Source organism: Vanacampus margaritifer, chromosome 20 (genome assembly GCF_051991255.1).
Source record: "Vanacampus margaritifer isolate UIUO_Vmar chromosome 20, RoL_Vmar_1.0, whole genome shotgun sequence".
Taxonomy (NCBI): domain Eukaryota; kingdom Metazoa; phylum Chordata; class Actinopteri; order Syngnathiformes; family Syngnathidae; genus Vanacampus; species Vanacampus margaritifer.
In genome coordinates, this window is record NC_135451.1 from 14,309,683 (window position 1) to 14,324,536 (window position 14,854).

At 40.5% G+C, this 14,854-nt stretch overlaps 2 protein-coding genes across 6 annotated transcripts in view; both read left to right on the forward strand.

Annotated features, from left to right (window-relative positions):
- sulf1 (sulfatase 1) overlaps nt 1–8,922 on the forward strand; it is an 82,296-nt gene extending 73,374 nt beyond the window's left edge. For 3 of the 5 annotated variants that reach the window (XM_077553860.1, XM_077553861.1, XM_077553862.1), the window contains 5 exons: nt 30–101; nt 2,208–2,380; nt 2,479–2,621; nt 3,915–4,038; nt 7,342–8,922. In XM_077553860.1, the coding sequence (XP_077409986.1) occupies nt 30–101; nt 2,208–2,380; nt 2,479–2,621; nt 3,915–4,038; nt 7,342–8,207 (1,378 nt within the window). In that variant the 3' untranslated portion in view covers nt 8,208–8,922. Of the gene's footprint in view, nt 1–29; nt 102–2,207; nt 2,381–2,478; nt 2,622–3,914; nt 4,039–5,383; nt 5,418–6,928; nt 6,980–7,341 lie in introns of all 5 variants that reach the window. The other 2 variants (XM_077553863.1, XM_077553864.1) reach the window with 2 other exon arrangements.
- Nucleotides 8,923–10,828: 1,906 nt separating this feature from the next.
- On the forward strand, nt 10,829–14,061 carry LOC144040071 (uncharacterized). Its single transcript, XM_077553866.1, has 8 exons — nt 10,829–10,911; nt 11,000–11,041; nt 11,912–11,938; nt 12,334–12,376; nt 12,476–12,555; nt 12,673–12,965; nt 13,088–13,197; nt 13,742–14,061. Exons 6-8 carry the CDS (start codon nt 12,675–12,677, stop codon nt 13,929–13,931), a joined length of 591 nt encoding a protein of 196 aa, XP_077409992.1. The 5' UTR covers nt 10,829–10,911; nt 11,000–11,041; nt 11,912–11,938; nt 12,334–12,376; nt 12,476–12,555; nt 12,673–12,674; the 3' UTR covers nt 13,932–14,061.
- Nucleotides 14,062–14,854: the final 793 nt, after the last annotated feature.

Consider the following 14,854-nt stretch of genomic DNA (forward strand, 5'->3'; position numbering starts at 1 on the left):
TATGACCTCGTGTGTGTTTCTTCCACCAGTTTTTACAGCAAAGGGGACAGAAGCAAGGCTGAGAGGTTGAAGAACAGGAACGATCAACTGCATCCGTTTAAGTGAGTTTTGAATTCCTGACCGGGTCGCCGCAGATAGTCATGGTTTCAAAGTATTGGAAGTCCTCTTAACTTTAGATTTGGCTCCCTTAAACACCCTGTATTAAAACTGTTTCGCACCATTTAACCCATTTGCTCCCAAAAATGTATAAATACGTTGTATTTTAAATGTATTTGTACGTTTATGTTTTTGTTTTGTTTTTATGCTAAAGCGCGCAGAAGGCTTTGATGCAGCCTTTGAACTGAAGAGGTCGTTTTAAAGCAATGGTAGTTGTCTACAAAAAGCGGCCAGCAGGTGACAGCAGAGTGCAAGAGATCAACCAGGGCCATGTTGCAAAAAGCTCTTCTTCTTTTTTAATACATTTGTGAATAATGCTGAAACTTAGCTATATTCTAATGCTAATTGCTGCAAAACGGAAACAGATAGAAATATACTTTTTTTCCTCATGAAAGAAGAGACTCTTAATCTTTCTTTTGGTAGGTTCCATGTTTTTATAGCAATAGAACAGAATATTCGGTGGGCCTTGCAAAATCAGTCATAAATCAATTAAAACAGCCGGGAGCGAAGGGGGTTGCTTCGGTGAAAATGGCTGGGAGTGAATGAGTTAAAAAATATGATCACAAAAGTTGTTCAAATTGAGCCTGCCACTCCTGTGTCACATTCAATAACGAAGAGGTCTTAAATGTTATCGAAGTGGCCTTAAAAAGTCTCCCATTGCTCTCACTTTGGAATTTTGCATACCCCGACTGTGACCAAACGCAGTCAAAATGGCTCAGCCGCTTTTTTATTAGCAAGAAAACAGATGATTTTGTAACCAGAAACACTTATTGGGCCACATTTGTGTCAACTACAAACAAAAAAAGTGACAAGCAATAAGAGAAGGAAAACGTAATAAAATAACAATAATGTGTCATGTTGGCAACTAATAAATTTACAGACAAGCCGATCATCCGGACACTTGTTTTGTTTTTTTTTGGATTATAAGAAGTCAAAATGACAACACAGATTATAGGGCTGCCTGTTTTTTTTTTTTTTTGTTGGTTTTAATTTTGCGTCTGGAACAAATCAGGTTGCATGCAAAGACGTGATGATTCACACAAAACCTTGCAATGGAGAGACTTTGGAAACGGATTACGACAACGCAAAGCAGCTGTTGTGTAGTCGCTCGGGTGGGGTCGAAAATGGACGACGACCAAAGGTGGAAAAAGTACTCACATTTTGTACTCGAGTAAAAGTACTTGTGTGAAAAGATAAATAGTATAAATACTAATTCAACTCCCTCTACTTAAGTCAAAGTAAAAAATAAATAATGTTTTAAACGTACCTGATTAAATTACAAGTTGTGTATTTCAAACAACTAAATTTAGAAATGCCTTCACTAGCTCAATGCTAACACATAATAGTGGGAAATGCCATAGACGTGCTAATGATTAGCATTATTATAACCCTTACAAGAGGACCAGCGGAAACAAAGGAGAGATTATGGCAAGAAACATTTTATTTGCTTTAAAAAAAAAATAAAAATTATGAAGTAAAATATTATAGAATGCAGTTTTTCTTTAACTCATTTGCTCGCAAAAACGTTCTATTTTAAATATTGCCACGGTTTGTTTTTTTATGCTAGAGCATACAGAAGGCTTTGATGCAGCCTCTGACCTAAAGAGGCCGCTTAAAGCAATGGTAGTTATTACAACAGCAAAAAATGACCAGCAGGGGGCAGCAGAGTATAAGAGATCAACCAGGGGCCATGTTGCAAAAAAGCTCTTTTCCACACAGTTTTAAACAGGTTTGTGAATAATGATTAAATTTAGCTATATTCTAATGCTAATTGCTGCAAAACAGAAACCGATACAAATATATTCTTTCCTGATGAAAAAAGAGACTCTAATCATTCTTTTGGTAGGTTCCATGTTTTTATAGCAATAGAACACAATATTCTGTGGGCTTTGCAAAATCAGTCAAAATCCAGTAAAACTGCCGGGAGCGAAGTGGGTTGCTTCAGTGAAACTCATTCCTCATTGCATCCCACCAATGCCAAAGGTATACGTATTTCCATCCTGTTGAAGGTGACGGATGAGTTTATTTTTTATTTTTTTCCCGCAACTCAGGGAGTCTGCGCACGACGCGGACGGCAGGACGCAACTTTACAACGAGATCCGCCGCCGCAAAAAGGAGCGCAAGGAGAAGAAGCGTCTGAGGAAGGGCGACGACTGCAGCCTGCCGGGCCTCACCTGCTTCACGCACAACAACGACCACTGGCAGACCGCCCCCTTCTGGACACGTATGCCTACTACACGCATTTGCTGAAATATCTGAAATGATGAACGCTTTTGTTGCTATTCGTAGCATTTACTGTAATGTGACGTTTTCCCTTTCCAGTGGGCGGCTTCTGCGCGTGCACCAGTTCCAACAATAACACGTACTGGTGCTTGAGGACCATCAACGAGACGCATAACACACTCTTCTGTGAGTTCTCCACCGGATTCCTGGAGTACTTTGACCTCAACAGTGACCCCTATCAGGTGAGACACCAATCGCTCGATCGTTTCTTCAACATACATTTCCATACCTTCGCCTTCATTAAGGGAATCTAGAATTTTATCCGTCCAGGGAAAGATTTTTTTTTCCAAGTTTCCTTTTGTTTTTATATGGTCTTGTGGTAGTACGTATTTGTTTTTGTGTAAAAAAAAAATATACATTTTTTTTTAAATATGGTCTTTATAGATTGAAAATAAACAATATCACTGATTTTATAATAATAGATTTTATTTGATACGCACTTTACATTTATAAAATAAATCTCAAAGTGCACAGGCAATAATAAAAGCAATAAAAGTGCACAGTAAAAAAAAAAAAACTGTTAAAGATAGATTAAAAAAAAAAGTTTGATTACATGGTCCCAACTATATCTTCAGAGAGAGGGAGAGATTTTTATTGTTGTTAAAAAAAAATTAAAAAAAGATTTAAAATGTTTGCTCATATGGCTTTCTTAATCACGGATTCATCAGTCAAAAATAAAATAGATTTTTTTTTGTTGGGGTCTCATGACATCACATTATTTTTTGTAGTACAGCCCAGATTTTTCTGTAAAATTTAAAAAAAATGGATAAATAAATAAATAATTGGCTTTCTATATCGCATAGTTTAACCTCCAGCTATATTACAGATTTTTTTTTTGTATTGGTTTAAAATGAGATGTCATTTTTTTATGGTCTTTCTATACACATCATGAACTTTTCCATTTAAAAAAAATGATAATTAGTTTGTTTCTATCGTCTCGCTATATTGCATATTTTTCTGTTAGTAAAATTGTTAAGAATGTTTTTTTATTTGCTTCGCTATAGCGCAGATTAAAACTTTTCACTGAACAGCTATATTGAAAAAAAAATTTTTTTAATGGTCTGGCTGTATCAGTTTTTTTTTTTTTTATTTATTAAAAAATATGTATTTTTAATGGTCACATATCACAAATTTTTCTGTCAGTAAAATTATGTCTTCGCAGATTTTAGCCTTTCACTCAAGTTATTAAATCACAGATTTTTTCTTTATAAATGATTTTTTTTATGGTCCTTGCTACTGCACAGATTTTTCTGTTATTAATTTTTACACACTTTGAATGCGGTTATAATTTCGCTATATTGTGTATTTCAACCAAATGCAGTCCAGCTGTTTTGCAGATTTTTCCGTCAAATTTCACTTTTTTGTGATCCTCTACAATTCCAATATATTTGAAAAAGTGTGTTTTATCGAGTCAAGGGCCCCCCCCCCCGATTAGCGGGATAACCGCTAATGAAGCGCGCGTGTGTTGTTGTCAGCTGACCAACGGCGTGTACGAGGTGGATCGCGACGTGTTGAACTCCCTTCACGGCCAGCTGATGGAGATGAGGAGCTGCCAGGGTTACAAGCAGTGCAACCCCAGACCCAAAGGCTCGGACGCGGGTACGTCCAGCATTCACGCTCATCATCACTACGACTTCACGGACTCAAAAAAAAAAAAACTGCCTCACGTCAAGAGAATGAGTTTCAAAAGAGGGGCCACGCACGCATCGGCATGCCGCATGTTTGTAATGGGAATGGTGACCAATGCCAACGTTTGTCGGGGCGGAGGTCACGGAGATGCTCGTGGATGCGTGTTCTGATGTTTGATTTTCACACACACACACACACACACACACTCGACCTTCGTCCTCCTCCGTCTTTGTATGTGTGCTTGACTCTTTTTCTTCCTGTTGAATCACTGAAATGGTTTCAAACACAAGTGAGTTCATGCCTCAAAGTTCCAGCTGTTTCCTGGATTTTCTGTTTAAAAAATCATTTAAATAATTTTATTTTTATTTTATTTGTATTGTATGTTGCAGATTTTTATGGAGGACCAAAACTGCCAAAATTCAAAAATAAATAAATGACTAAAAGTGAAAATAAAAACGGATATAAAAAAATACAAAATACAAATATATATTCATATATATATGTATATCAACAACTGTCTTAACAAACCTGGAATTTACAAACAAGCCGGCCGAGACCAAACCGTAAACAGTGATTTGCCAGTTGTCCCCACTAGCTAAATGCTAACACATAATGGAAATCGGCATATACATACTAACGATTCAGATCAAGCCAAGTGACGTCAACCATCAAATTAACTCTCTGACTGCCAGACGTTTTCAGAAAATGGATGCCGTGGGTGCCAGCCGATTTAAGCATTTTGACTGATCTTTCAAGGTCCACAGAAAATTATGTGTTTGGACTATGGAAACACATATAGTACCAAATGAAAGATTGGACTCTCATCTTTCATCAGAAAAAAAAAAGTTTGTTTCTACCTTATTCCGTTTTTCAGTAATCAACAATAGAAAATGGTTAGTTTCACCTCTGTTTTGAAACAAACGTCTTTTAACGTCTTTGGCACTCCTCCCTAGGATTTTACTAAACGTTATCTAACGTTTTTGGCAGTCAAAGAGTTAAACATGAAAAGAGAGAATTACGCATCGTGTGTGTATTCGAAACAAGCACGTAAACTTGACCTCAAGAAAATGTGCTAGCTTAATGCTAACACACAATGCAAACCCCCATGGGCCAGCTAGCAAAACTTAGCATCGCTATTGCCGTTCGGAGAACTTTATGCCTGTATTCTACTGCCCCCTGGTGGCAACAGCAGGAACTCCCCTTGTTTTTCCGCATGATGATTTCTTGCGTTGTGAATGAATCTTTTTCCATCTTCCGTCGGCGTCTCCTTTGAATCGGATGATTAACAATGGATTGCTTTTATGTTCCTGATCAGGAGGTAAAGATGGAGGCAGCTATGAGCCACACAGGTATCCAAACATTTTTCTTTCTTCTGTGGCTTTTTTTTTTTTTTTTTTAGCCTCTTGTCTGGTTCCGTTATAACACCTGCATGGGCCTCACCTTCGCACTAATCCATCCATGACGTCTGCATGGGGAAGGCGCTAACATTTGACGCGATCCGACTGCAATCTTTTCTCCCCTGCTGACGCAGCTTCGTCCGTCACGGCGTGTTGCCTACTTGTTTCCTTTTCAGAGCGGCGAGCGCTCCCGACCTCTTTCGGGGAACGCATGATGACGGTCCATGTCGGCCATTTTAGTGCACGTCCATCACATGACATGCATGACATCATATCATCATCCACCCACACCTCTAGGGATAGTTTGACATATGGATGGGTTAAAAAAATATAAAAAGTATTGGACTCCATAGTCTCCTCTTGGCTGCACCGCTCCATTTTCTCCAGGTTGCTCGTTCTCACATTTGAGAGTATGTGGCTAGAAATGACAAAAAATAAAACACGTGTTGAAAACAAAAATGTTTTACACTTCAGAGTATCTAAGTATTAGACTCCACAGTCTCCTCTTGGCTCCATCTTCTCCAGGTTGTTTGCTGTAACATTTGAAAATATGCAAGTAGAAATGACCAAAATAAACACGTGCTAATGTTAGCATTCCCTAGAAACTGCAAAACCTTTGCTGTTCCTCTTGGAAGAAAATCAAATTGATGATACATGGCCAGAAATGACAAAAAAATAAACACAGATGCTAACATTAGCTTAGCCTGAGTTAGACTCCTCAGTCTCCACTTGGCTGTAGTGCTCCGTTCTTGTTGCTTGCATCTCTTTTCGGTTAAAATCAGTCCGATTACGGTCACTCTGTGGTTGAGTGTCACGTTTGAGGAGCCAATGCAAGAAATTACAACAACAACAAAAAAAAAGTTAATTTACTGTGTTCTCCACAGTCTCCACTTGGCTGTTGTGCCCAATTTTTTGCTTGGTTGCTAATTTTTTTGTGTCATTGTAACATTTGAGGATACGTGGCTAGAAACGACCAAAATCAACACATTCCGAGTTACGTTAGCTTAGCCGCGAGTCATGTACTCCACAGTCTCCACTTGGCTGTTGTGCCCAATTTTTTGCTTGGTTGTTAATTTTTTCGTGTCATTGTAACATTTGAGGATACGTGGCTAGAAACGACCAAAATCAACACATTCCGAGTTACGTTAGCTTAGCCGCGAGTCATGTACTCCACAGTCTCCACTTGGCTGTTGTGCCCAATTTTTTGCTTGGTTGTTAATTTTTTCGTGTCATTGTAACATTTGAGGATACGTGGCTAGAAACGACCAAAATCAACACATTCCGAGTTACGTTAGCTTAGCCGCGAGTCATGTACTCCGCAGTCTCCACTTGGCTGCAGCGCTCCGTTTTGGGAACTAAAATGTCAAACTATTCCTTTGCTGTCCACCATCATCGTGATCACGCCATCACCCATCCCACCCGTGACCAGAATCTCAATTTGACGTGTTTTTGTCGCTTGCCAGGCGGCAGCAGCACCGAAAGCGCTCAAAGAGGAGACCAATCCTTTCCTTCCTGTGAGTCGACCAGTCCAGTCTCGCAACAACACAAACACAACACAATTTTTTTTCCAGGAAGCTTTTGTTGTTGTGCTTTCTACCTTGCATTCTGCTGCTTCATTTGCTGATTTTCCTTTTGCTTTTTTTTTTTTTTCCTTCCTCTGTTGGTTTTAATTGCAGGTTTGCCGTCCGTGCCTCTTTTCACTTTTTCGCGCGTGGCTTCGTTTTTGCGTCGGCTTGTCGGCCGAACGTTTCCTTGCCGGCGGCGGCATGCGTTTGCAAGCGCTTAACCGAATGCATGACGCTGGAGCTCAGCCACAAAGGAAGCGTCCCGGTTTGTGTGCGGCACATCCTTAAAAGTCCTCTGCTCTCTCCCGCAGCGCATCCTGGGACGGACGACAAGGTTAAGCTGCCCAACCTGACGGACGAGGACGTCAACTGGCAGGGACTGGAGGATCTGTACAGCATCAACGAAAGCCTTTACGACTGGAGGTCCGACTACAGCCCGGGACCGGACGACTGGGCCAACTTCCGCAAGGACGTGGACCGCATCTTCGCGCTGCCGCCCCTTTTCAACCAATCCCGCCCCACGCCGACGCTTCAGGACTCCGCCCCGGACGAGCTGGGCTCTGGGGGCGGAGCTTTGGAAGCGGGCAGCGGGGAGGAGTACGCCTGGTCCGGTCTGGACTTTCCCACGGTCTTCATGCCAACATCCTCATCCGCCCTACCGAAGAAACCAGACCCCGATGTCAACGACCTCCTCGGGGGCCAGATGGACTGGCTCCGGGTGCCAAGGGGCCCACCCCAGGGCGGCCTCCTCACAACCTCGTCCGCTCCTCCACTTGAGAAGAAACGGGATCCTGTTGCCAACGACCTCCCCGAGAGGCAGAGGGACCGGCCTCAGGTTCCGGTGCGTCAGCTGGAGGAGCTGGACGGCGACGCGTTCAGCGGCGAGGGCCCGACCGAGCTGGACACGCGGCACGACGCCATCCTGCGCACTCACAACACCCCGGAGCCCCACCCGACCCACGTGGAGGGCGCCGCCCCTCGCGCCAACCACAACGACGAGGCGGACATTTTCCAGGACCAAGACTTCCTCCCTCTGCGGCCCAACGAGAGGCCCGGCACCACCTCGAGCGCCCCCGGTCGGCCCACCCCGCCGAGTCGGGGATCCGTGGCTCCGCCCCTCGCGTTGGTCTCGGAGGGCAGCGGCTCTCCGCCCCGACCGAGCGATCCACAACTCTGACCAGACACATGACTGACACGTCAGTCATTCGGACTTGTATAATTAATGACTTTCAAAGTTATTTTTTTACATTATTAATGTTATTATTATTAGCTGACAGTGTTATGATTTCTTTAAAAAAAAAAAAAAGTATATATATATTTAGAGAGAAGCCTTAACGCAGCTAAGTGTTGGGATTGAAATGGAATAATTCCATGCTTTTTGTTTTTAAGGAGTGTGAGTGGGCGGGGAAAAAAAAGAGGAAAAAAAACACACCCCAAATGCACTTTGGAGCTTTTTTTCTGTTTTAAAATATGTTAACTGGTACGAGAGATTGTTTGCTTGCTTGTTTTGTTTTCCACTGGTTTAGCTCACAAAATGTTGAATTATTTACTTTGCAAACACATTTAAACACTTGAAATTGCGTGCGTGTAAGTTTGTAAGGTTCATCGTCCTATTAGTTGTAAATTAAGGAACCAATACATCAACACTTGATTGGATTATCAGACATGTCACAATTGTATTGATAATGACAAACTTGCCCGATCAAGACTTTGTTCCAGCGATGAACTGTAAGCTCATTTCAATCAATCACCTTCATTTTTTGCACATCGGTTTGTACTGAATTGTAAGGCGTGGTGCTCCAATGTGATTGTGTGTGCGTGTGTGTGCGTGTGTGCGCATGAATGGATGCTGGTTGCTGGAAAGCCATGACAATAAAAACCTCTCAACCATCGCAGTGAATGATGCCTTGTTTTCAGAGTAGCAGCCTGCCATCAGGCAAGGTAGGGTGGGGGGGGGGGGGGCTTGAGTAAGGGTTATTTTAAGGGAATGAAAATGTATACAGTATTATGTTAAAATGATCATTTATATTAAAGCCTCAAATAGAAAAAAAATATCACGTATACTGTAGAAAGGTGTTTTGTTTTATTTTAAAAAAGCGTTTTTTTTTGGGGGGGGCGGGTTCTTTTTAAAAGACTTTTTATATATATATATATAGAGAGAGAGAGAGATTTTTAAAAAACGACCACGTATAGTATGGCGTTTTTTTCTCTCTTTCAAAACCAACCACGTATAGTAAGGCTTTTTTTTTTTGATGATCATGTATTGTATTGTATTGGGTGGTTCTTTTGGGGGGGGGGGGGTATTTTTCAAGTTTTTTTTAAATAAAAAAAACACGACCATGTATTTAAGGCGTTTTTTAAAATAAAAAACGACCATGAAAATGTAAGGCGTTTTTTTTTTTTTTTTGGTCTTTTTAAAAACGACCACATATAGTAACGCTTTTTTTTTAAATAAAATTTAAAAAAAAAAATACGACCACGTATACTAAGGCTTTTTTTTTTAAATAAAAAACGACCATGAAAATGTAAGGCGTTTTTTTTTATATATATATATAAAAAAACAAGGCGTATTTTTTGTCTTTTTAAAAACGACCACATATAGTAACGCTTTTTTTTTTTCAAAACTTATATCGCTCACGTTTACTTGGTGGTACTGATAACTTGCGGCACTCGATGCGTTTTTGTGTTTTGCAGATGATGAAGAGGACACTGTTGAGGACAAGAGCCTAGATGGAGACACTGATGAGTGTCAAACGTCTCATCCACAGCTCCCTCTAAATGATATTGTAGCAGGTAAACAAATTGACCCAGATGCCAAAACTACCGTTTCATATCAGTCCAAAATGTCATCATTGTACATTCTTTTCTTTAGTTTGTAAATAAACCCTAAACATGGAAAGAGGTTGACAAGCTGTGGGTAATTCTACCTTTCAGTCAGAGGACAGTGAGAGAGATGAAGACGAAGAAGATGAGGGCCTGGGATATGATGGCTTTTTGAGAGTTCCAGAGGCAAGGGTGTCGAGCACTTCCAGGGGACGCATGAAGCGCCATCTGCTGGAGAAGAGTGATGATGACTTTTGAATTCAGATCTCACCGTGGTTAGTCCAATTGTGCTTACTCGAAAAAGTGTTTGAACGAAAAATATAATTTTTAATTTTATGAGGTCCCCGTTATAGACATTTTAAAATAATACCCATTAAAAAAAAGAAGACTCAACGTTTTAAATGTGCAATGGACGAAGTAACGCAAATGAACCTGACACGAAGGAAGATGCTTTAGTCAGATACACTTCCGGTTTCGCCGACTATACTTTACTTGGATTGTTCTCCTGCCAAGAAAATAAAATAGTCTGGTCATGTTTTTTTTTTAATGGTTTGCTATAGATGGCCTTTACAAAAAACGCCTTACTATACATGGTTATTTTTTAAATATATACATGTGTATATATATATATATCTCCATTAGTATATATTTTTAGTGTAAAATTTTTGTTTTGTTTTTATATTCGCATTATTTTCACGATTCGCGATTTATTTTTAATTTTGGCAGTTTTGGTCCTCCATATATAGCATGCTGTTTTCTTGCCACAAGTGGGTGATAGCTTCCGCCGGAAGCAGCAGGAAGTTACGTTTTGGCGGGAATTGTTTGCTGGTGCCGTAATGAACTACTGTCGTGGCGCAAATGGACGCTGGCCGAGGTAATTTCGTTTTAGCGCCTGAGTGAGACTTAATGTGCGCAACTGGTTAATAAATGTGCTGTTTGGGCTTCATTTCGGTTTCAGGCGTCGAGATAATTGGAGACAGGTGTGCCCAATGGGAGTGGGGTCAACAGGTGCATTAAATGGCCTCGTGGCTCGCAACAAGATGGCGACCAGCTAGACGGTATGTTTTGCGCTAAAAGCAAGCACATTAGTTGGATTTGAAGATATTTGTCATTGTTTTTTCCACAGTACTTTTGTGCTTTTTGCAGGTGTTTTGCCACCGGAGAAACAGGGACAGCGTTCAAGGAAAGGTTTGTGTTATATAGGTCTCTTAACGACCCCCATTTTTTTTCCTTTCATTTTGGAGGGCCGTATCCAAAAAGATTCAAATCCCTGCTATTATAATACAGTGTTTCTCAATCTTTATCATTTTATGCTTTTATCTGAATTTGATCAGTCAGAGGCAAACTTAAATGTGCATCACTATCCAATAGTTGAACATTATCTTGGGTAATTGCAATTACCTAAGAATACATTGAGCTTGCTTATTTTGCCACATGGTGAAAATGTTATTATTTCATTAATATCAATAATATCTATCGCAATATTCAACAACTACATCGCATGTTTTTCCAATATCGTGCAGCCAAAGTATATAATTAACTTAATTGGACATAGTTTTGTACATGTATCAACAAAGTGCCCTCCTTTGGAATTACTGTATATTACAGATCTGTTCTAAAAATAAAAATAAAATTACTTTATTTTAAATAAAAACAAAACGTTGTTTATTTAATAATTAAGACTGACATTACCTACTGTCAGCACTGAATATTGTAATGTTGCACTTAACTTTTTGCATTTTAGGGAGACATTGCGCTTGTGCTTCACTGAAGATCTTCATTTATGGTCGTATGGATGCAACTGCTGTCATCAAGCTCTTATTTTGCATTGATGCTATTTAAAAAAAAATATATATATATATTTTAAAATCTCACGTACCCCCATTTGAGAACCGCTGTTTTAATACAGTGATTTAAAAAAATAAAATTAAACTTTAATGTACAATTCATGTGAAGTGTTTCAATATTTACCTTTTTCTTTTTTTTTTTTTTTGTGGTCATCTGGGATTTCGTAAATGTTCGTGGGTCTTCATGAAGTTTGCTGTTCTTGTGTTGCAGAGGCAGTGACGGATCAAACGCACAAAGGTAATATGTATGAAGACACCTGATGCATTTGTATGCTTTCCCCATCAATTTAGGAACCAAGTGGCACAATAAAGATGACTTGACATGACATGACACGACTTAACATGACACGTTTGTTGGTGTATAAACTGCCTGAGCAACAATGATCTGAATTGTGACCAGTAGGGGGCAGAATATGGAGCTTTGTGGCATGCCTTAGTTGTTGTTTTTTAGAAAGGCCTGATTGCAATCAGGGCAGGTGATGGAAAGTGTTTGCAAGATCTTGCTAGAGATGGTCTGTAGTTGTTTGGCTTGTCTGGGCTTTGTTGTTGAAAGTCGGCGTGCACAGTGTAGGTAGGATTTGAGGCAGGAGTCATATTGATAAGCACATTTTATTTTATTGTGTATGTTTTTAGGGTTGTCTCAGCAGCAGGTCGTACAAGAGGCCCTGGACCCAAGGTAATGACTACATGAACACGTGTAAGTGACATGTCCCAATGATGGATTTGTTTTTGTGAAGAACTTGTCTTGACAAATGCACTTGACTTGTTCTTGCAGGAAGGAGCCGGAGTCTGTCGAAGTCGAACCACAGCGCGATTGTGTACAAGATGAACCCCCAACAGCGTTCCCGAACAAAGGTGTGGATGCTGCAAACGCATTTAAGATGCAAGTTTCACTTGAAATAAATTTTCCTCAATAGTCAAATTTTCTGACCATTCATTCATCTCAAGTAATTGTCAATATTTGTTTTGTAGGCATGGGCCACGAGCTGGATGGGGACCAAAGGTCATGTGGGGGGGGGGGGGCGACCAGTCACGTTGACGCGTCAATCAAGGTGGTGTGCGCAAGCGGCGAGTGTTGCTTTGTGCTAACGGGGGCGAGACAAATGCACATGTTCGTTCCACGTTGCAAAGATGCTCACGAACCATCACATTGTTCTTGCAGGGAGGAGGCCCCCGGGGTCCGTCGAGTCGAACCACAGCAACGTCAAGAAATGCAGGGAGAGTATCGTTTTGTGCCACTTCCTGTTTGTCACCAACTCACTTGGGTGTGCACCAACTCTCACTGACCATGCTTGTCCTTTTTTTGTCTTTAACTGTGTCCAATCGAAGCAATGATGAAGACTGAATATTTTTTATATTAATTTTTTTTTTTTTTTTATCATTCCAGATCAAACTGAAGCTTCCTTTTTACTTCTGTATGTTCCAGACCAATCGTGCTGCCCAAACGATGTCTCTCATTGGCTCAGCACGCCAGTCAAATTATAAAACCCAAATACGGTAATGTGCGCATTTCCTGTGTGTGAAGAACCACGGTAGTAAAGTTAAACTTTTTTTTTTTTTCGAGCATTTTCCTAAAGGTTTGACCCCCCCCATGGGGTGGCCATGCTCAAACCGCAGGGCTTACAGACTAAGAAGGCAATTGGTCGATCCATCGCTGGTCCCTTGTCAAGGTTTCTTCAGTTGTGGGTGCCAGAAGCTCGCAGATGGAATTTGTGGAAAAACAAGCTCGACAAATAAATGCACTTGACTTGTTCTTGCAGGAAGGCGCTGGAGTCGAACCGCAGCGGCAACAGTGACAATCGCAAGTCTTGTGCGCTTGTTTTTCATAGTAGAAGAAGAGTCTGAGCAGCTTTTTCGTTTTTGACTTGAAATGCGCAGCGGCGGCTCCATCATATAGCGCAACAAATGCAGCCTTACAGTATTTCGTCCTGTTTAGCTGAACTGAGAGACCAACAAACTGCCGGCAGCTCCAGATGAACGTTCTTTTGAGGCAAGTGTGCAACATACACATTCATGAGTTGGTTTTTTGTTTTCCCCGCAGCAATCCCAAAGATGCGGACGCTACGCTGAAGAGCAGAACACAAACCAAACAGGGAGAGTATTTTTTTTTTTTTTTTCATTTTTGTTCTACTTGCTACGTTTGTCTCAACTGTCACAAACTCACTGGGTGTGCACCAACTCACACAAGACTGCATGTTTGTCCTGAACTGTGCGTCCAATCGAAACCTTGATGAAGCCAATTTGTACATCTATGAAATCTTCTTCTTCAACGGGTTTTTTTTTTTTTTATTCCAGATGAAACTGAAGCTTGCGATACTTATGTATGTGCTTTTCTGCTTGAATTAAAATTGTGACATTTCAGTTTGTCTGTTAGCGACGTTTGGGATGAAGTATGTGCGTGATGCATTTAATGGCAATGCTTTGCTAAATTTTGCTGTATTATACATTAAAAATATGTAGAATATACTATTTGTCATAATTAGTGCCCCTGCAAAACAATCCAGATTTGACTGATTTCTACAAAAGTGATGTGTAATTGAAAGTACACATCCTGACACTGTTGCGAATAAAGTGAGTTTTTTTTTTTTGTTTTTTTTTTTTGGTGGGTCTGTCGTTCTTCCTCCTCATGCTTAGGATTCTTGGTAACGCAGGACTTTTCGCTGCTGTCGCGGTGCGCTTCAGCGACCCATGACTGCATTAAAGTGACCCTCAACCCTGGAGTTCACGACCTACATTTCAATCCCCTCAGCCAGTGATGACCTGAAACAAGTCAACTTTTTATGAGGTACTACTGATAGTGGAGGGTGATCACTTTTAATACAAATTACTGAAATGATTGATGTCTGTGTGAAGACATGTTATTGAAGATTTGTTTTCGATAAAGAGCTGCCATCGCTTGACTGATATTTAAATCACTGTCTCGTTGGTAGGCTCCTTGGGTGCTACCTGTCTGGGTATGGTTAAATCTGAAATACATCTCATCAAATTTAGTAGCTAGTTTTAGTCCACGTCAGGGGAGTTTGCTGCCAAATGTTATCTTGACAGTTTAACAGCACTAAAGTCCATGTCATCGCCATTATCCAACCTTTTTGATATGTCACAGCAGCTATTGACAATTCCTAACATCCGGGCATTTGATATTTCTCCAATACAA